This window comes from Stomoxys calcitrans, chromosome 1, assembly GCF_963082655.1.
Source record: "Stomoxys calcitrans chromosome 1, idStoCalc2.1, whole genome shotgun sequence".
NCBI lineage: Eukaryota > Metazoa > Arthropoda > Insecta > Diptera > Muscidae > Stomoxys > Stomoxys calcitrans.
Window position 1 is genome coordinate 191,502,008 of NC_081552.1, and position 22,029 is coordinate 191,524,036.

At 39.5% G+C, this 22,029-nt stretch overlaps 1 protein-coding gene across 1 annotated transcript; it reads right to left on the minus strand.

Moving 5' to 3' along the window:
- Nucleotides 1–3,269: 3,269 nt before the first annotated feature.
- LOC106093304 (cytochrome P450 4d8) lies at nt 3,270–13,448 on the minus strand. Its single transcript, XM_013260354.2, has 4 exons — nt 13,250–13,448; nt 12,729–13,185; nt 8,205–8,773; nt 3,270–3,766 (listed from the first exon to the last, which is right to left on the minus strand). The coding sequence occupies exons 1-4, from the start codon at nt 13,407–13,409 to the stop codon at nt 3,420–3,422; spliced, it is 1,533 nt and encodes a 510-aa protein (XP_013115808.2). The 5' UTR covers nt 13,410–13,448; the 3' UTR covers nt 3,270–3,419.
- Nucleotides 13,449–22,029: the final 8,581 nt, after the last annotated feature.

A 22,029-nucleotide genomic window follows, 5' to 3' on the forward strand; every position in this document is an offset into this window, starting at 1 on the left:
CTTATTTACGTAGCCATTCAACCAGAAATGAGCCTCATCGCTGAACAAAATTTGTCAAAATTTGAACACATTTCGAACCGAACACTGATTTTGGTAATAAGATTCAATGATTTGCAAGCGTTGCTCGTTAGTAAGTCTATTCATGATGAAATGTCAAAGCATACTGAGCATCTTTCTCTTTGACACCATGTCTGAAATCCCACGTGATCTGTCAAATACTAATGCATGAAAATCCTAACCTCAAAAAAATCACCCTTTATTTTATTTGGCTCTTTAATGTGCGTGCGCACTCGTTGACATACAAAAACTTCTAACTTTACTTGTCTCTGCCACTGAACCATTAGATTACAAGAAATGTAACGAGTGGAGAGACAATAACAAAAGAAACTTTCAAGCAGTACAGGGATGAGTTGATTGACCTCTAGTACTATTTATGTGCCAATAGTGATGAGCATCTATGCAAATTAATAATAGGTCGATTCCTGCTTGAAAACACCCCTAATATCGAGACTTATAAGACACTCCCTTGTGCCAAATTTCGAGAGAATCGGTTAAGAAATGACGATACTATTGCTGTACTAGTACAAATCGGAGGAACATATATATGGAAGCTATATCGAAATCTGAACCGATTTCTTCCAACTTCAATAGGTTTCGTCAAACAAGCAAAAGCGTGCTAACTTCGGCCGGACTGAATCTTAAATCCCCTCCACCATTTATCGCATTTGTAAAGTTCTTTAAATAACTTATTCGAAAAGAAAAACATCAGTTATAGAAAAACACCACCTCCAAAATTTCAGACAAATCGAGTAATCATTGCGCCCTCCAGAGGCTAAAATAGTCAAACTGAGAAGTCGGTTTATATGGCAGCTATATCAGGCTATATACCGATTTAGACCATACTTGGAACAGTTGTTCGAAATCATACCCAAACGACATATGCAAAATTTCAACCATTTTTGTTAAGACTTGCGCCCTCTAGAAGCTCAAGAAGTCAAGACCCAAGATCGGTTTATATGGCAGGTATTTCAGGTTATTAACCGATCTCAGCCATACTTAGCACTGTTGTTTAAAGTCATAACGAAAGACATCATACAAAATTTCAGCTAAATCCGATAGGAATTTCGCGCTCTAGAGGCTCAAGAAGTCTAATCGGGAGATCGGTTTATATGGCGGCTATATTAGGTTATGGACTGATTTAGACTATACTTGGCACAGTTGTTGGGAGTCATACCAGAACACTTCATGCTCCCTCTAGAAGTTCCGGTAGTCAAAAACCAAGGTCGATTTATATGGCAGCTATATCAGGTTATCAACCGATACTTGGCATACTTGGCACAGTTGTCGGAAGTGATACCAAAACACCGCGTACTAAATTTCTGCCAAATCGGATAAGAATTGCGCCCTCTAGAAGCTCAGGAAGTCAAGAACCAAGATCTGTTTATATGACAGCTATTTCTGGTTATTAACCGATTTAGGCCATACTTGGAACATTTATCGAAAGAGATACCAAAACACTATGCTAAATTTCAGCCATGGTCGGTAAATATGCCCGATTTAGGGGTGTTTTGGGGATTGGGGTGGTCCCTAAAATACTAAGCCCGGAAAACATATCAGCAACGTGCTCTATTCTCATATATCTATATATCATTTATTTGAACCCCATATTGCCATTGGCCTCAAAATTGGATATCAAATTCGTTTTCTACTCTCATTTAAACTCCTTATTGCAAAAGTCAGCAAATATGTCCGGTTTGGGGTATTGGCCCTAAAAACTATGACTCTCTTTAAGACCCAAATTGTCTTGGTGAACAAATATGTCCTATTTGGGGGTTGTCATGGTGGTGGGACGTCCGCTAGACAGTTGGCCCCTAATTTGAGCCCCATATTTCCATAGTCGGCAAACATGACCGGCTTGGGGGTGTTTTGTAGGACTGGCGGCCACTCAGTGAGTTGGCCTTGAAAATGTATATCGGATTCGTGTTCCACTTTAAAAACCCTCTTATTTGAGCCTCATATTGCAATAGCCAGAAAATACTTACTATTTGGGTGATGTTTTGGGGGTGGGGTGGCCCCATAGACAATTTTCCTGAATATTGATAGCAAATTCGTGCTTTACTCCCAAAGACCTTTCTTTTGAGCGCCATATTGCTATGGTCGTAAATTTGTCCCCTTTGGGGGATGTTTTCGTTGAGAAACAGCCCCCCAAATACTTGGTCCCATATTTGGATATCAGATTCGTATTCTACATTCAAATACCTTTTATTTGAGTCCCATATTGCTATGGTCGGTAAGTATGTCCGATTTAGGGGTGTTTTGGGGCTTGGGGTGGTCCCCCTAGCACTTGGTCCGACAATTGGATATCAGATACGTGTTCTTATCCTAAATACCTTTCATTTGAGTTCCATATTGTAGTGATTGGTCTAAATATATGTTTGATAGGTTTTAGGGTGGGGCAGCCCCCCTAGGTACCCCATCCGAAATTTGGATACCAAATTTTTATTTTTGGGTTACTATATGAGGGCACACAAAATTTCTCTTAAATCGCACCATCTCCGAGATCTGGCGTTTCTGAAAATTAGGGTAAAGGGAAGGGTCCCCCCCCTTCAGATTAAAAAAAATTTAGTACCCTATTTTCACCAAGGGGTCATTATGCACTATCTGTGAAAATTTCAAGAAAATCGGTTCAGACGTTTCTGAGTCTATAAGGAACAAACAAACAAATACAAATTGATTTTTATGTATAAGAATGTGGTTTTAGACGAATATTTCGAGTTGTTACAAACGGAAGGCGAAATTAGTATACCTCCCATCCTATGGTAGAGGGTATAAATAGATGCCTGTGCCAAATTTGAAAATTGCGTCCTGATCAACTTAACAATGACAGGCAGAAAGACGGGCATAGCATAGCGATCGACTCAGAAAATGATTCTGAGTCGATTGGTATGCTTATCAAGCTCTAGCTCTATTTCTTCTTGTTATTACAAACAAATTCACTGAGTTATAATATCCTGCACCACAGTAGTGGTGTATGGTATACAAATTTGTCCGCGGTGATTATTCCCTCCTAATGCTGGCAACATTTGTGAAGTACTTTGCCGTGTAAAAACTTCACCCCGAAAGAGGTGTTGCAGTGCGGCACGCGGTTCGGACTCGTCTATAAAAAGGAGATACCTTATCGAGTTTCAACCTGAATTCGGCAGCTTTCATTGATATGTGAAAAAGTTTGCCCCTATTCCTTAATGGAATATTAATGGACAAATTTGCTCTTGCTGTAGACAATGTTTATTTCTCTTTATTGAAGCATCATATTGATTTAAAATCATGTATGTGTGTGTGTTTTTTTCTATTGAAGATCATAATCTGATAAATCAGGCTTAGGTGGTCCACAAGACTGAAACGCTCAACTGGATCCTTTACTAATTTGTTCTTTTCTTCATGCCCAACTGCATGCCAGTTTGAGATCGTAGCACCAGTCCCAACATTGGCTCAACACTCTGTCCCAATGGTAAAAGTTCATAGGCTTGTATAATGTGTATCAATACGACCTTTAATTCAAGCATGGCAAATTTTTGACCAATACAATTTCTGGGACCAGCACTGAAGGGGATATAATGAAAGCTGGTTCCGGCATTCATCTCCTCATGTCGTTCTGGTAGAAACTCGGCAGGATTTTTAAAAATCGGGCTATTCTCGGACATGGCAAACAAGATAATTGCCATTTCTGTACCAGCTGGGATAATGCCTTCCCCATAAGTTGAGTGCTCTGAAATAGAGGAAAATACATATGAAGTTAATTTTTTATGATCATTTAATGTTGTATTGGCGTCGCACACTTCAAAAAAGAATAAAAGAAAATTCACAACTTTAAGACTGTCACTGTTGAATCCTGAAGCGAGATATGCTTGATCTTGTTGATATTTCCATGGTTCCTTTTAGATATTTTTGGAATTAAAATAAATATATGATTTTTCATTTTCATTACTTTGAAATATAGATATTTATGTCTAGTCCTCGTAAAACTATATGACGTTCCAGCTATGTCCTTTCATCCGACTGTCCATGTGTCCATCTGTCTGTTGAAATCACGCTATAGTCTTAAAACATGAAGACATTGAGCTGAATCCTTGCACGGATTCTTTTTTTAGTCGGTAGGCAGGAAATGTTTTAAGAAAGTCTTTATCGGATTAGATCTTGATATAGCTTGCATATAGGCCTATGTCCCGATTTATATCTTAGGCTCATAAAAGCTGTATTCATTATACGATTTGACAGAAATTGGGCACAATGATTTGTGTTAGGATTCCCCACATCTGTGCCGGATATGGTCCGGATCGGTCTGTATCTTAATATAGCCCTCATATAGACCGATCTCCCGATTTAAGGTCCTAGGGTCATAAAAGCCACATTTGGATTATTGAATTTCAGTGAAATTTGGCACAATGACTGGTATTAAGATCCCCGACATCCGTGCCGAATATGGTCCATATCGGTCTTTATCTTAACACTAGCTGACCCGTTGTGCCTCGCTACTCCCAAAAGTGTTTGCGGCGCCCCTCTTGACATGGTCCAAGTTTGAAAATTATTTATATCCGTATTTAACTCTCAAATGACTTTCATTAGAATCTCGTATTGTACCTTTTGTTATACATGAACATATGGGGCATTATTTTGGGGGTGGAGCGATTTCCCGAGAATTGACCCAAATTTTTATATAATATTTGTATTCTACTCTCAAATATCTTTCGTTTGAGTCCCATCTTGTCCCATTCGGTGCACATGTCCATTTGGTGTATAATTTTGGGATGGTGTGACCCGCCCATCCCAAATTGTTTTACCCACCACCATAAGATGGGGGTATTCTTATCTAGTCATTCCGTGTAACACCTCGAAATATTCGACTAAGACCCCTTAAGTAAATGTATTCTTGATCGTCTCAAAGTTCTAAGTCGATCCAGCCATGTCCGTCAGTCCGTTAAGCCCCTATGCCAAGTACAGTCCAAATCGGTCTATAACCTGATATATCCCCCATATTTACCGATCTCCCGATTTTGACTTCTTGAGTCCATACCAGACGCAATTTTTGTCCGCTTTGGCTGAAAGTTTGCACATAGTGATCTGTTATGACTCTCAACAACTGTGCGAATACGGTCCAAATCGATCTACAACCCGATATAGCCCCCATATAAACCGATCTCCCGATTTTGATTTCTTGAGCCCCTGGAAGCCGCAATTTTTGAAATTTTGCATGTAATGTTTCGTTATGACTTCCAACAACTGTGTCAAGTACGGCCAAAATCAGTTTATAACCTGATATAGCTCCCATGTAAATCCTTCTCTCGATCATCCTTGTTCGATTCCTAGAAGCTTTAAATTTTGCTGGTTTGACAGAAGTTTGGTATTTTGTATAAATTTTTAGCAGAATCCATGGTGGTGGGTTTCCAAGATTCGACCCGGTCGAGCTAAGCACTATTTTACTTGTTCATAAAAGTTTCGTATTCGACTTGAAGTACCTTTCGTTTGAATTTCATATTGTCCCGATGTATGTTTGAGGTGATTTTTGGGGTGGGGCGGCACCCGTGGTATATAACGTCAAGTTTTTATATAAGATTCGTATTATACTTCCAATAACCTTTAATTTTACACCCATATTGCCCCGATCGCTAAACATGTAATTTTTGGACGTTTTTTGAGGTTGGGGCGGGCTCCACGACACGTGAAGTCGAATTGTTATATCAAATTCATACTCTACTCTTAAATACCTTTCATACTGTCCGAACCGCTAAACATATCCGTTTGGGTGGGTTTTAGGGTAGGGCGTCCCCCCGATATATCTGCGGTTTATATCGTTCTCTGGATGTTGTGTCTTGAACCCAAAGAAGACTCTTTTAGTACCCGACTTTGCTGAAATTTTGAACAGTGCATTGTGGAGAGTTTGGTCCAGATGGGACCATATTTCGATATAGCTGCTATGGGTTCTGAGTGGTGAATTTTTCACTACTTTCTTTTTCCCCTATACGAACTTTATGCCTATTTTTACCCTACACCACTACTGTGGTACAGGGTATTATAACGTGGTGGATTAGTTTGTAATACCCAAAAGGAAGAGAGGTAAACCCATTGATAAGTATACCGATCGACTCAGAATGACTTTCTGATTCGATTTAGCTATGTCCGTCTCTCTGTCTGTCCGTCTGTCCATGTTAATTTGTGTACAAACTACAGGTCGCAATTTTCAGCCGATCGTCTTCAAATTTGGTATGGGCATGTTTTTCGGCCTAGAGACGAAGTCTATTGAAATTGGAAAAAATCGGTTCAGATTTGGATATAGCTCCCATATATATGTTCATCCGATTTGCAGGATTACTGCAATAAAATGGTCATTTGCTAACCGATTTTCTCGAAGTTTGGCAGAAAGGATTTTCTTATGACTTTCGAAATTACAGGTGAATTTCATAGAAATCGGTTCAGATTTGGACATAGCTCCCATATATATGTTCTTCCTATTTGCAGTAATACTTCATTTGTTACCGGATTCTCTCGAAGTTTGGCAGGAAGGATTTTCTAATGACTCTTAATATAATTGACGAATTTCATGAAAATCGGTTTGGATTTAGATACAGATATATATATCGCCCGATTTTCACTCCCAGAACCACTGCAAGCTCAGTTATGGGCCAATCTTCCCAAAATTTTGTACAACGCTTTCCACACGACGACTTCCACAATGTCTATAAAGTTTGCTTGAAATCGGTTCAGATTTAAGCATAGCTCTTATATATATATATTCTCGTCCGATTTGCATTGATATTGCAATGAAATGGTCATTTGTTAATCGATTCTCTAGAAATATGGCAGGAAGGATTTTCTTTTGCTTCTCGACGTTGTAGATGAATTTCATAGAAATCGGTTCAGATTTGGATGTAGCCCGATTTTTATTTCTAGAGTCACTCCAAGTTAAGAATAGGTCCAGTTAAGAATAGGTCAAGAGTGTTATGTTGTTGCCCTTCGACATACGACCATTCTGCGTGGCGAATAGCTCAGCGTATTGACCCTCTGAAGTCGTATGTCCCAAATGGGAAAGCCCAGAGGAGTTATGGCCATTGAAATCGCCAGCAACAACGATTTAACTGTCCGGAAAATCCTCTAAGATTGTAGTAATTGAGTCGGAAAGGGAGTCAAAGCCGCTTAAGGAAACCTCCCTTTCCGGGTTTGGACTTCTATTTATGAACCCGAAGTAAAGTACGTGCATTCCAATCCTAAATTTAACCCAAATGGAATTAAACTCCGGATCTTGTGAGCCCAAGTGTTGCTGCCTATGGAACACTATATCATTACGTACATATAGCACAAGGCCTCTGTGGGGGATAAAAAGAGATAGAGTGTGATACCCTGGAATGTGAAAATCCTGTGGATCAAAATCCTCACCCACCTGGGTTTCACATAAAGCGAGGACATCAGGTCGATGATAATGAACATGGGAATATACCGCGATAAAGTTCGAACGTATTCCTCGCATGTTGGCAAAATGTACTCTAAACTTATCAAACATTATGCCAATCAGAAATATTCTTGTTGTTGTGGTAGCAGTGTGTGGTACACTGAGGCGGCAGCCCTAGCCGATGAAGGAATTCATCGGGTCAATCCGGTATATACAACCGGCTGCCATGGGATTGATCAGAAATATTAAACGTTATCAGTGTGTACAGTGTATTCAAACCTGATATTTTATCACCGTGAATACCCCTACTGTTAAGTGTTAAGCTTTTAACAGCGGGGTGACAGCGACTAGCGATCATTTGCAATAATGTTGTCATTTGTGAATCGTTGTTATTACAGTTTGAGCATATTTGCTCGAAATGTGATACGGATTGTTTAATAACCCATCTGAAAACATCCGGCGAGGTCCATCAAAATTGGTTCAGAATTAGATATTTGCCTTTCCCTTCCTGGTTCGATATTCTTTAAATGGCTTTATCTGTAAAATTCTTAAATAATCCTGATCTCATTCTATTTTATGTAACGGAAAAACTTATTCAGAATTGTTCACATTTCTTTAAGCCACTGCCATTTAATCAAGAAAATTTTTAATACGGAATACATACCTCACAAGAAATTGCATATACCTTTCCAACAATATCCCCCCAATACGGATTTTATCCACTTTCAGTTCCTCATAGACTGCCCCTTGTATAGATACTTACTGTATTTAAAGTCCTCCTCAATTTGACGGGCTATCATTGGTACCGGCGGATATAGACGCAATGACTCCTTGATTACACATTCCAGATATTTCATTTCATTTAAACTCATTATTGTGCAAGGTCTGGAATTGTCTGCCCCACAGGCTTCATGAATTTCCGCCAAAAGTTTGTTTTGCACCCTAGGATGTCTGGCCAAAAGGTATAGGGTAAATGCTAAAGCAGTAGCTGTTGTATCATGACCCTCGAACATAAATGTATCGACTTCTTCACGTATGTCATCATCCGATAATGGTTGTCCATTGATAGACGACTGCAGCAGCACATCCAATAGAGCCATTCGCCTTTTGGAGCCTACATCATTGTGCTCATTTTGTACAGTTTCCAAAGAATTTTCTGCCAGACTTTGTTCTAATGTTTGACGCCTTTCTTTGATGACTTTGCGAGTAAATTCGTGCATAATGCGCAGATTTTTCATCATTCGCATCTTCTTAAAGGGATGAAGTATGGTGAATATTATGTCGCTGTGTAAATGCGTGTTAAAGAAGCGCCATGCCGTAACTTTGGTCATTCTGAAGGTAGGAAAACAGAGAATAAGGCACGTGTATAATAAGAAAAATACGATTTTGTACCCACCACCATAGTAGTGGGGGTGGAAAACTAATTTCGTCATTTCGTTTGTAACTCATTGAAAGTTTTTTATTAGACCCTATAAACTATGCTTGTTCTTGAACATTGATAAGTCGATTTAGCAACATCCGTCCGTTTGTCCGGTGAAAACATTCAAAATACAACTTCCAGCAGATGCACAAAATCATGTGTAGTTCGGATGAAGTGAAATTTGTCACAGAAAAAATGTCTGTCATTACACAAAAATACATGCATTGGGAAAAGTACAGCTAATAGACAGGGTTGTCGAGAGTGGTTCATGTGGTAATTGTATCATAGATGCCTTTTCGCTATTAATACGATTCAAATACAACATACCAACGCCCGGCCCTTGTAGCCATCACAACTAATATGGCTGAAAAGTCTTCTAACCAATGTCCCATAGTGGTTGGTGCTATCTTTGTCTTTCCTTTTCCATTTGCATCTCCGATCATTAAGCTCGTCTCAAAAGAAAAACAAACAAAAAAAAGCATACAAAATTTGGAAGATGCTTGACATTTTTCAGGAATTCTTTTGTAAGTCTAGGTTGTGGGGGATTGTTAAGGGGCAAATTTTTTCTTATAACCATGCCCAGTAAGGTTCAAATCAGCTATTAACCTGATATAGCTCCCATATGAATCGATCTGCCGATTTGACTTCTTGGCCCCACCGTAGGATGGGGGTATACTAACTTCGCTATATCGTTTGTATTGATCTTAGACCCCATAAAGCACTCTTACTTTCGAAAGAGTAAAGATAGGCGCTTGAAATTTTGCACAAATAATTACTTTAATGTAGGTCGGGTGGAATTGTAAATGGGCCATATCGGTCCACATTACGATATAGCTTCCATAAAAACCCATCTCTTGAGCCATCTTCTCAAGTATAGTTCAAATCGGCCCAAAACCTAATATAGCTCCCATATAAATCGACCTCCCAATTTGAATTCTTGAGCCTCTTTCCGATACGATAGAGCTGTCAGTTGGCAGACTGCAACACAAGGGTTGCCCAATGCCGAAATATAAAAGGCAACCCTCGTACTATCCCACGAAAAGTGGTAAGAGTTCGCATGACACCCTTTTGATATGGTTCAGTCCAAAAACTATTCCGGGTTGGCTATGGCTCCTGAATTAAGGCAAGGTGAGTCTTACACCTGCTGATATTCTCCATCAGAGCGTGTGTAGTTGTATCGCTCCGGTGGAAGTTTATTTGCATGACCTCAATCATTGGTTCTCCATAAGATGGGCCAAATATATATATGCACCAATCACGACAGTATGGGACTCAAATGAAAGGTATTTAAGATTAGAAAACGAATCTCATATCCAATTGTCGGATCAAGTGTTTGGGGGACCACCCCAACCCCCAAAACACTCCTAAATCGGACATATTTACCGACCATGGCAATATGGGACTCAAATGAAAGGTATTTGCGAGTAAAATACAAACCTGATATCCAAATTTGGGACAAAGCTTCTGGGGGTCCTCCCCTTCCCCAAAACACCCTCCAAACAGGACTTATTTACTGATCAAGCCAATATGCGGCTTAAATGAAAGGTATTTAAGTATGAAATACGAATCTGATATCCAGATGTGGGACCAAGTGTTTGGGGGACCGCCCATCCCCGAGAACATACCCCAAAGAAGACAAATTTATGACCATAGCAATATAGGACTCAAATGAAAGGTCTTTAGAAGTAAAGCACGAATCTGAGATCAATGTTTGGGAAAAGTGTCTATGGGGCCACCCCAGCCCCACAACACCACCCAAATAGGAAGTATTTGCTGACTTTTGCAATATGAGGCTCAAATAAGAGGTATTTAAGAGTAAAACACAAATCTTATACCCCCCCAAAACTCCCCCTATTGACAGTTTTTAGGGCCGAAACCTCTTAAATGCAAGGTATTTGAGATTAGAAAACAAATTTGATATCCAATTTTTAGACCAATGGCAATGTGGGGTTCAAATAAATGATATTTGAGAGTATTTCACGATGCTGATAATTTTTAGGGCTAAGAGCTTCTGGGTGTCTAATGACAGATACTGGGGAGTAGAATACGAATCTGATATCCAAATACATGACCATGTATTTGGGCCACCGATTTACCAATTTGCCGACTATGGTAATATGTGGCTTAACTTAGAGGTATTTGAAATTGGAAAACTAATTTCATAACCAATTGTTGGGGCCAAGTGTCTGGGAACGCTTCATCCCATAAACTCCCCTTAAACCAATGGCAATATGGCCCGGCACCCAAACGATGCGGATTTTTCCATCCTCAGAGAAGACGTTAATCTCCTTCTTACACTGCAAGACTGTTCGTGATCTTACCGTTCGGGTTTTTTGCCCTTATGGTAATTTTACTGTCGGTAAAGATGTTCAGACTCGAAGTCAACGTTAGCACCACCCCACTTCACGCATTCCGCGATCGCCCGGATCTCTGCCTGCAGGACCGTATTATGGTCAGGCAGTCTAAAACAGATCTCAGTTCCTGGGTTTTCAATGTAAACCCCCGTCCGTCTACATAGTACCCAACTTCTGTGAGCCTTCTCAGTACAATCCTGAATGTGACACTTCCAATTCAGTTTCCTGTCCAAGATCACACCTTAGTATTTGTCAGATATCGTTATCGTCTTATTGAGGAAACGTGGTGCCTTAAATTGGCCCACCTTCGTCTTCCTCGTGAACAGGCATATTTCAGTCCTATGCCATATGCAAGACGCTTTCGGCCCTTCTGCATAGCTCGTTCGGATCCTTACCCCTTAAAAGTATTATAACATCGTCTGCGTAGCAGACGTGTTCAAATCCCTCCTCAGTCAGCATCCGTAATAGATGATTTATGGTGGTCACCCATAGGAGTTGCGATAAAATGCCCCCCTGTGCCACTTTCTCCCTTATGTTTATACCATGGGGCACACAATTTATCCACCTGTTCCTTAGCATATGGTTTATCCAGTCTCTAAGGACCGAGTCTACCCGGCACTGGTCTAAGGATTGGATCAGTGTATCGGTCCGCACATTGTTAAATGCCCCCTCGATGTCAATGCATACCGCCAGGGTGTACGTTGTGGGCATCGAAGGATTCTTCTATTTTATGCATAACCTCGTGCAGGGCAGTCTCCACCGACCTTCCCTTGACATAGCCATGCTGTTTGTATTTGAGCAGTTTGCTGGATGTCCTACTCATTATCATGGTGTACACAATACGTTCCATGGTTTTGAGTAGAAAGGACGAAAGGCTTATAGGTCTGTAGACCTTTGGTGTAGCATAACTTGCCTTGCCGGGCTTGCGTATAAACACCACCCTTGCCTTCGGCTTTCGGAGTATATGCAAGTCCTGGGCACGCTGTGAAAATTTTGGCCAGACGAGGCGCCAGATAGTCTGCCTCTTTCTGTAGTAACGCCGGAAATATCCCATCAGGTCCGGGTGACTTAATTGGTTTGAAGCTCCTCAAGGATTCTTTCACCATTAATTCTCGTTTTAAGGTGAAAATGAAAGAAATTTCGGAGTAGAGCACCAATATGATATCTACATTGGGGCAAAACATCTAAAAGGCCGTACTAGCACCCCCAAACTGGACTTTTTCTCCTGACCGTGCCAGTATAGGGCTCACATAAAATAAGAGAGTGAATGAAGGCGCAACGGAGTGGGCCCCGTCCAGCTAGTTCCTTATAAACACAATCTTAGTTTACGAATTTAACAGCTGAAATATTCAACTGGATTCCTTAGAAAACACTACATCCAACTTTGCACGTCATATTTCCCTTACTGGGATCGAAAGCAAAAAAATTGAGAGTATGCGATTCTCTGTTTGCAAAAGTTTAGTTAGTTAAGCTAGTTTAGAAATTTCTTCACTCATAAAGTTCTCATACATACTCATCCACTGCTGCTGTATAGTCCATAGTTCCATTCGTTTGTGCCTTGACTTTTGTACCCATAGCGGTTTCTGCTATAATATCCAATGTGGCCGAACATACATGGGGATAGATATCAAAGGCACTCTTGCCATCAGCTTGTGAGGCCAAACATTGGACCAAAACCGCCGACTGCTGATGAAATACCTCAACGAATTGCTCCAATATTTTAAAATGAAATGTGGGTGTTATAATTTTACGACGGCTATGCCATTTTTGACCATTACTGGTGAGTAGACCAGTGCCCAGCCATTGATGTAGGACACCATACAACTGATGTTTGCCAATATGTTGAATACTCGACAATAGCTGTTCGTTCATTTCCGGATCCGCACTTATGACCACCAAACGATTTAGAATCCAAACTTTTATTAAGCAGCCATATTTCTCTTTGGTCTCGAGGGCTTTTCTAAAGATGTCTTTGAGGAAATGGTATTGCCTTTGTTTTATATCATCAACGAGGGAGACTTGGTTTTAACTTACTTTGAGGAGTAACTCCATAAGCCCAATGCAATGGTCCCAGCAATGGAATATTATAGGGCCCATCTATATTTTTGACTGCATCCCGTCTGGATTTTCTGGAGGCATGTATAAAATAGCCCCACACAGCGAGGCTTATCACAATCAAAATAATGACATGCATTGTTAAATGCTCTCTGCAGTACTAATATTGTGGACTTTCTCGATGGCTTCGTTAAGTTGTTTTAAATGTTTGTAGGGAGCTACCATATGAGTGGTATATTATTTTTATACCCTCCACCACTGGATGGGGGTATACTAATTTCGTTGTTCTGTTTGCAACACCTCGAAATATTCGCCTAAGACCCCATAAAGTATGTGTATTCTTGATCGACGACATTTTAAGTCGATCTAGCCATGTCCGTCCGTCTGTCTGTTGAAAGCCCGCTAACTTTCGAAGGAGTAAAGCTAGCCTCATGAAATTTTGCACAAATACTTCTTATTAGTGTAGGTCGGTTGGTATTGTAAATGGGTCATATCGGTCCATGTTTAGATATAGGTGCCATATACACCGATCTAGGATCTTGACTTCTTGAGCCACTAGAGGCCGCCATTTTTATCCTATTTGGCTGAAATTTTGCATAAAAAGTTTCATTGTGACTTCGTATGGTCCTGATTACCTGATATAGCTCACATATAAACCGATCTCGAATCTTGACTTCTTGAGCCTCTAGAGGGCGCAATTATTATCCCATTTGGCTGAAATATTGTTTGCAGTGTTTTGTTATGACTTCCAATAACTGTGTAAGTGCGGTCCGAATCGGTCTATATCCTGATATAACTGCCATATAAACCGATTTTGGATCTTGACTTCTCGAGCCGCTAGAGGGCGCAATTATCATCCGATTTGGCTGAAATTTTGCATGAAATGTTTTGTTGCAACTTCCAACAACTATGTTAAGTATGGTACTAATCGGTTCATAACCTTATATAGCCCCCATATAAACTCTACTCGGATCTTGATTTCTTGAGCCAGTAGAGGGCGCAATTATTATATTGTTATGACTTCCAACAACTCTGCCAAGTATGGTATGAATCGGATCATAACGTGATATAGCTCCCATATAGACTGACCTCCGGATTATATACTTTTTGAGCCTATAGAGGGCGCAGTTATGCAAATTAAAGATTCTAGGAACCGAACAAGGATGATCGGGAGACCGGTTTACATGGGAGCTATATCAGGTAATAGACTGATTTGGTCCATATTTGGCACAGTTGTTGAAAGTCATAAGAGAACACTATTTGCTAAATTTCTATCAAATCGAACAAAAACTGCGGCTCGTAAGAACTCAAGAAGTCAAATCGTGAGATCGGTTTATATGGGAGCTATATCAGGTTAAAGACCGATATAGGCCGTACTTGATACAGGTGTTGAAATTCGCAACAGAACACCGCATGCAAAATTTCAGCCAAATCGGACAAAAACTGCGGCTTGTAAGGGCTCAAGAAATCAAATCAGGACATTGGTTTATATGGGAGCTATATCAGGTTTTAGACCGATATGGACTGTACTTGGCAGATTTGTTTGGCGCCCTAACAGAACACTAAATGCAAAATTTCAGCCAAATTTGGCAAATATTGGCTCAATAAATCGAATCGGGAGATCGGTTTAAATGGGAGCTGCATCTAAATTTGAACCCATATGGCCCATTTGCAATCCCCAACTAGGTCAGGGTTAGGTTGAAAACAGGGTGCAGATATTAATCCGCCCCATGCCACTATGGACATACACCTAAGCCAGTAATCAGCTTGTTGTGCGCTCTAAAAACTATAAAGTAACCTCTAAAAAGAAAATTTTAAGTTAGGAATTCCGAGCTTCTTACAAAATCCTTAATTGTTTTCATGCCACGCCCCTAAGTGGGTTCATTTCTGATATTGTGTCTTGGACGCGAAAGCCGTGTAATGACAATGAAAATGCTCCAACGTCTCATCATCTTCACCGCATGACCTACACATGCTATCACTTGCCGTACCAATTTTACATGAGTGAGCTCGTAATCCTATGTGTCCCGTTATGATACTAATAGCTATACTGACCTCCTTCTTGCTTCCTTTCAGTAATAGCCTCGTCTTCTCACGATCTGGATCCCCCCATAGGATTTTCGCCGTCCTACCGACCGTTTCGCTATTTCACACTGTTGCATGCGCATTCGTCACCCACTCCCTTAACTCGGTCTGCGTCGACCCGAAAGGCTTCGGGTTGACCGGATCTGAACCCTATTCTGTTCGGATGACGGGGGACTTTAAACAACTCACTGTTTAAAATTCCAAGAAAATCTGGTAATAAATGCGACTTTTATAGGCTTAAGACCCTTAATTGCCAGATCGTTCTATATGACATCTATATTTAAAAATAGCCCAATTTGGACTATATTTGGCATCTATTTCTCAATGTAATCCGATCTGAACCCTATTCTGTTCGGATGACGGGGGACTTTAAACAACTCGGTGTTTAAAATTTTAACAAAACCGGGTAATAAATTCGGCTTTTATAGGCTTAAGACCCTTAATTGCCTGATCGTTATATATGACATTTATATATAAAAATAACCCAATCTGGACTATATTTGGGTTGGATAACTGGAGGCTTGAAGTTACTCGGATGACTTTAAACTACTCACTGTTTCAAATTTCGGCAAAATCGGATAATAAATGCGGCTTCTATGGGCCTTAGACCTCAAATCGACAGAAAGGACTATATAGCAGTCATAGCAAATATGGCCCGATATAGCCCGTGGAAGAACTCAACTTGCGTATTAAAGAAATACGGATCTGTGCCAATTTTCCGCTCAATATCTCAATTTTGGAAGGCTGTAGCGTGATTACAACAGACAGATATCGTAAAATCGTCTAACAATTCTACGACGATCGAGAATTTATATACATTGTAGGGTCGGAAATGGAGATTTGAATGTGTTGCAATCGGTATGACTAAATGATTATTCCCCCTATATGTAAGCAATATGTAGATATGATCCTATCAACCATTTCTTTCTATCTCCATTATATTGATCAATCACAGATTTTGCTATTTTGAGTTCCCATGAGAACTGTATCTTTACTGATACAGTTCTCCAATGTGTTGGGTGTAAAAAGTTCGGTCTAGTCACACTAAACGATATTTCATGTGTTCTCCTTATCATTGTTCTTATACAGAGTAACACCGGGGTACGGAAAGTGGCTTATCTTAATGCAAAAAAAAAAAAAACAAAACAAATAAAAGCGTGCTAAGTTCGGCCGGATCGAACATTTTATATCCTCCACCATGGATCCATTTGTCGAGCTCAGCCAAATCAAATAATACTTGCGGCCTCTAGAGGCTCAAGAAGTCAAGATCTTAGATCGGTTTATATGGCACAGTTGTTGAGGTCATAACAAAATACCTCATGCCAAATTCCAGCTAAATCGGATAATTGCGCCCTCTAGTGGCTCAAGAAGTCAAGACCCCAGATCGGTTTATATGGCAGCTATATCAGGTTATGGATCGATTTGAATCATACTTAGCACAGTTGTAGAAAGTCATAACAAAACACCTCATGCAAAATTTCAGCTAAATCGGATAATAATTGCGCCCTCTAGTGGCTCAAGAAGTCAAGACCCCATATCGGTTTATATGGCAGCTATATCAGGTTATGGATCGATTTGAATCATACTTAGCGTAGTTGTAGAAAGTCATAACAAAACACGTCGTGCAAAATTTCAACCAAATCGGATAGGAATTGCGCACTCTAGCGGCTCAAGAAGTCAAGACCCCAGATAGGTTAATATGACAGCTATATCAGGTTATAGACCGATTTCAACTATACTCAGCATAGTTGTTGGAAGTCATAATAAAACACCTCATGCAGCCAAATCGGATGAAAATTGTGCCCTCTCAAGAAGTCAAGATCCCAGATCGGTTTATAGGGCAGCTATATCAAAACGTGGATCCATATAGCCTATTTACAATCCCAACTGACCTACACTAATAAGAAGTATTTGTGCAAAATTTCAAGCGGCTAGCTTTACTCCTTCGAAAGTTAGCGTGCTTTCGACAGACAGACGGACGGACGGACAGACGGAGGGACGGACAGACAGACGAACATGGCTAGTTCGATGTCATGACGATCAAGAATGTATATATTTTATGTGGTATTAGACGAATATTTCGAGGAGTTACAAACAGAATGACGAAATTAGTATACCCCCATCCTATGGTGATTTCATTCCATGATACGGTCGCGTTTTTTGTCTGCTGCAGAAATACAAACCAATCCTCCTAATCTAGGCGCTTTTTGGATGCTGGTAGGGTGTTGGGTAGGAGATATCTTCATCCGGAACATCTTGCCATAGGAAGAAAAACGTCTCGGACTCTGAGTGAGTTTTAAAATCGATTAAATTAAATTGAATTTTTCAACAAACTCCATCGAAACAATAATTTTTGACTGGAATAAACGACAGAGACAGCTTGTTTGTGTGTTGTTAAATCACTTTTTACAAATTTAACAACACCAGCTGGTCGTTTCTGCCAAATAGTGATTGTGTGTTGCCTACTACCTTTACATAGCTTGGTCGCATAAAAAAGTAGTCTGACGATATCAGCTGTTGGTAATGTCGCGCGTATATGGCGTGTTTACACAAAGCGCATATACTGCATTATCGACACTAAATACCCACTGATAGCCGTTAACTATGAATATGAGCGAGGACATAACCCCAAGAAACAGTATTGGTTCGCTGAGAGTAAGCAAGCTCCAGCAATTAGAAAAGGCAAACGCCGAGCTGTCAGCGAGAAGCCAAAAATATGAAAGATTGTGCTTTCAACTTCAAAAAGATGTCGAAACCCTGAAAGGGCAAATTAATCAAAACCAATGTTCTGAGTCGTTTCAAACAGACGAAGAAGAACTTGCAAATGAAGTTGGCCGTTTTGAGAACCACCAACAAAATATTGCCGAAAGCATTGTAACAACCCCAAATCCAACAGGTGAATGGCAAACAGTCCAAAAGAATAAACGACATAGAGAAAGTCCAAACCAATCTAATGCCAACAAAAAGCAAGCTACAGTAAACGAATACTGGCTTGGAAAAAGTAATCCAGCTTCTGAAAATCAATTTGCAATTCTGGATAGCCAGGCAATGAGTTCAAATTTACAAACTGATGCTAATTCAAATTTACTTGAACATTCCAAACCACCACCAATCTTTGTGGATAAGGTTGGAAATATTCAGCCATTGATGTCGCTTCTTTCCCAATGCGTACCAAATCAATACGAAATCAAGTCTCTTCGTAATGATCAGATAAAAATAATGTCAAAGACCCATGAAACATATAAAGTAATTGTTGAAGAACTTCAAAAAAAGGATACAGAATTCCATACCTACAAACCGAAAAATGAAAGAGGGTTCAAAGTGATTCTCAAAAATATTCATCCAACTGTAGATGTGGAAGAACTGAAGGATGAGCTTCTGAAAGAAGGTCACGAAGCCACCAATGTATGGAATATTAAGAAAAGATATTCTAAAAAACCACTACCATTATTCGAAATAACGTTATCCACGAAACCAAACAATAAAAATATTTTTTCTGTCACAAGACTTATGAATACTATTGTTAAATTTGAAGCACCTCGTCCAAAGAAAACCATACCACAATGCGCAAACTGTCAACAATATGGCCATACTAAAACTTATTGCTGAAAAAAATCTGTTTGTATCAAATGTGCTGGTAGTCATGACTCAAAGTCTTGTGTACGTAAAAATTGGGCTAGCGAAGTGAAATGTGCCCTATGTGAAGGAAACCACCCAGCAAACTATAAAGGTTGCAACATTTATAAACAACTTTTTCAAAAACACTTTCCAACTCAAAGAACAAATAGAGAAAGACAAGCCATAACTTCCCAAGCAATCACAGAACAATCAAATCTAACAGCTCCAGCTTCATACTCCAATGCTGTCACCAACTCCACAAACGTCCAAAATATTATAAACCAGAACCCTACTCTTCAATCTCACTCCCAACACCCACAAAGCCAGCCAACACTACAACAACAACCTATATGTAACCCTAATGTCTCCAACATTAAGGAAATGCTTACCAGCCTCAATGCTCTAATGCAGCAAATGACCAGCCTTATTTTGAATGTTACTGCTCAACTTTCACAGATTACCATATGAGTCAACTCAACATAGTTTTCTGGAATGCAAATGGCTTGTCAAACCATATATTAGAAGTAAAGGAATTCCTAAGAACAAGACAGATAGATGTAATGCTAATTTGTGAGACACACTTTACACAAAAATCTCATCTTTTAATTCCACAATATGATTTTTATCATGTAAATCACCCTGACAGCAAAGCAAGAGGAGGATCGGGGATCCTAATAAGAAAAACCATAAAACATCACCAAGGAACACATTATTGCGCGCAAGAGATACAAGCAACTAACATTATAGTAGAAGACTGGCTTGGACCATTAACCATCTCCTCAATTTACTGCCCACCGAAACATAACATTAAAAAAGATTTATACATTAGTTTCTTCAGATCACTTGGAAACAAATTCTTAGCTTGTGGTGACTACAATGCTAAACATCCTCTATGGGGCTCCCGACTTACATCTCCAAAGGGAAAACAACTGTTTTACGCCATCAAAGAACTGAACTTGAACGTTAAATCCTCTGGTACCCCAACATATTGGCCCACTGATGTAAATAAAACCCCAGATCTAATTGATTTTTGTGTCTCAAAGGGTATCCCCGAAGGATCACAAAATTGCACATCGATCTGTGAACTCTCTTCCGACCATTCACCGGTTCTCCTTACCGTGCATTGCAAATATATAATACAGGACCAAAAATGTACATTACACAATAAGAAAACCAATTGGCACTATTTTCGGTATCTTTTAAGTACGAATCTAAGTGAGAACATTCCTCTTAAAACAGACGAAGATTTAGTAGATGCAGTGGAACATCTAGTCCGCAATATTCAACTAGCGTCATGGAATGCAACACCTCAGAAAAGTTTCTCCATAAATCACACTACTCCAACAAACGTCTTGAAAAAACTTTTCATTAAACGGAAAGCGAAGAAAACGTGGCAAAGAACGCGATCTCCTGATGATAAGAGGAAACTAAACAAAGCAACAGCCGAACTCAAACTTCTTCTACAGAATATACAAAATGAAAATTTTGAAAAAAATATTCAGGGTCTTGGTCCAAACAAGTCTACAGATTATTCCCTGTGGAAAGTGACCAAATCTATCAAGAGATACCCAAAAATAAATCACCCAATAAGAAAACCCGATAGTTCTTGGACAAAGAGTAACTTAGAAAAAGCAACTACATTTGCAAACCACTTATTTGATGTATTTACCCCAAATACAAATGAAGTTGTACCAGAAAATATTAAAAAAATCCTAGATGAAACCCACCAACTTGATCTGCCCATTAAAAAATTTTCGAAGGCTGAAGTTATTAAAGTTATCAACACCCTTAAAGCAAATAAAGCACCTGGTTATGATTTGATTACACCAACTATCTTAAAAGAACTTCCTGCAAATGCTTTAAATTTATTGACCTACATATACAACGCATGCTTGACTCGATGCTTTGTACCCCCGCAATGGAAGGTTGCGCAAATAACAATGATTCAAAAACCTGGCAAACCCACAGACCAAGTAAAGTCTTATCGTCCAATTAGTCTGCTGTCTGTACTTTCCAAAGTTCTTGAAATTCTATTTTTAAAGCGATTAACGCCAATTGTAAATCAAAAAGAACTTATCCCTGACCATCAATTTGGGTTCAGGAAAAATCACGGCACAATAGAACAAATCCATCGTCTGGTTGAAACAATACACAACGCGTTTGAATCCAAAGAATTTTGTACAGCTGCATTCCTGGATATATCGCAAGCATTTGATAAGGTATGGCACGAGGGCTTACTTTACAAAATAAAAAAGCTGTTACCAATCAATTTTTATCTGTTTATTAAATCGTATATTAACGATCGGCATTTTTATGTTCAAGAAGCCGGTGAAGCAAGTACCATCAAGAATATTCGTGCCGGTGTACCACAAGGTAGTGTACTTGGTCCACTGCTATATCTCTTATTTACAGCTGACCTTCCACGATCACAGAATGCTGTGATCGGGACTTTCGCTGATGATACAGCGGTATTAGCTGTCAGTAAAGATGCACAAAAAGCGAGTAATGCCCTCCAAAAGTACTTAAACACGTTATCGGTATGGCTACGTGAATGGCGTATAAAAGCCAATGAGTCAAAATCTACCCAAGTTACATATACATTGAAACATGCCACATGTCCCCCTGTTCAATTGAACCAAATTGAGATCCCACAGAAAGATGAAGCCCTATATCTTGGAATTTATCTAGATAGAAAACTTAAATGGAAGAAACACATCCAAACTAAAAGAAAGGCTCTCGATATTCAACTGAGAAAAATGAAATACCTAATTGGATACCGCTCGAAACTCTCTTTGGAAAACAAAATCCTCATATACAAATGCATATTAAAACCAATCTGGACATATGGCATCCAATTATGGGGGACCGCCTCAAATACCAATATAAAATTACTGCAACAGTTTCAATCTAAAGTACTAAGAATAATTACAAATGCCACAACATACGTTACCAACGAACGCCTACATAAGGATCTAAACATAAAAACAGTAAAGGAAGAGATTTCATCGCAATTAATGTCATATAAATTAAGAATTGACGACCATCCAAACCCCCTA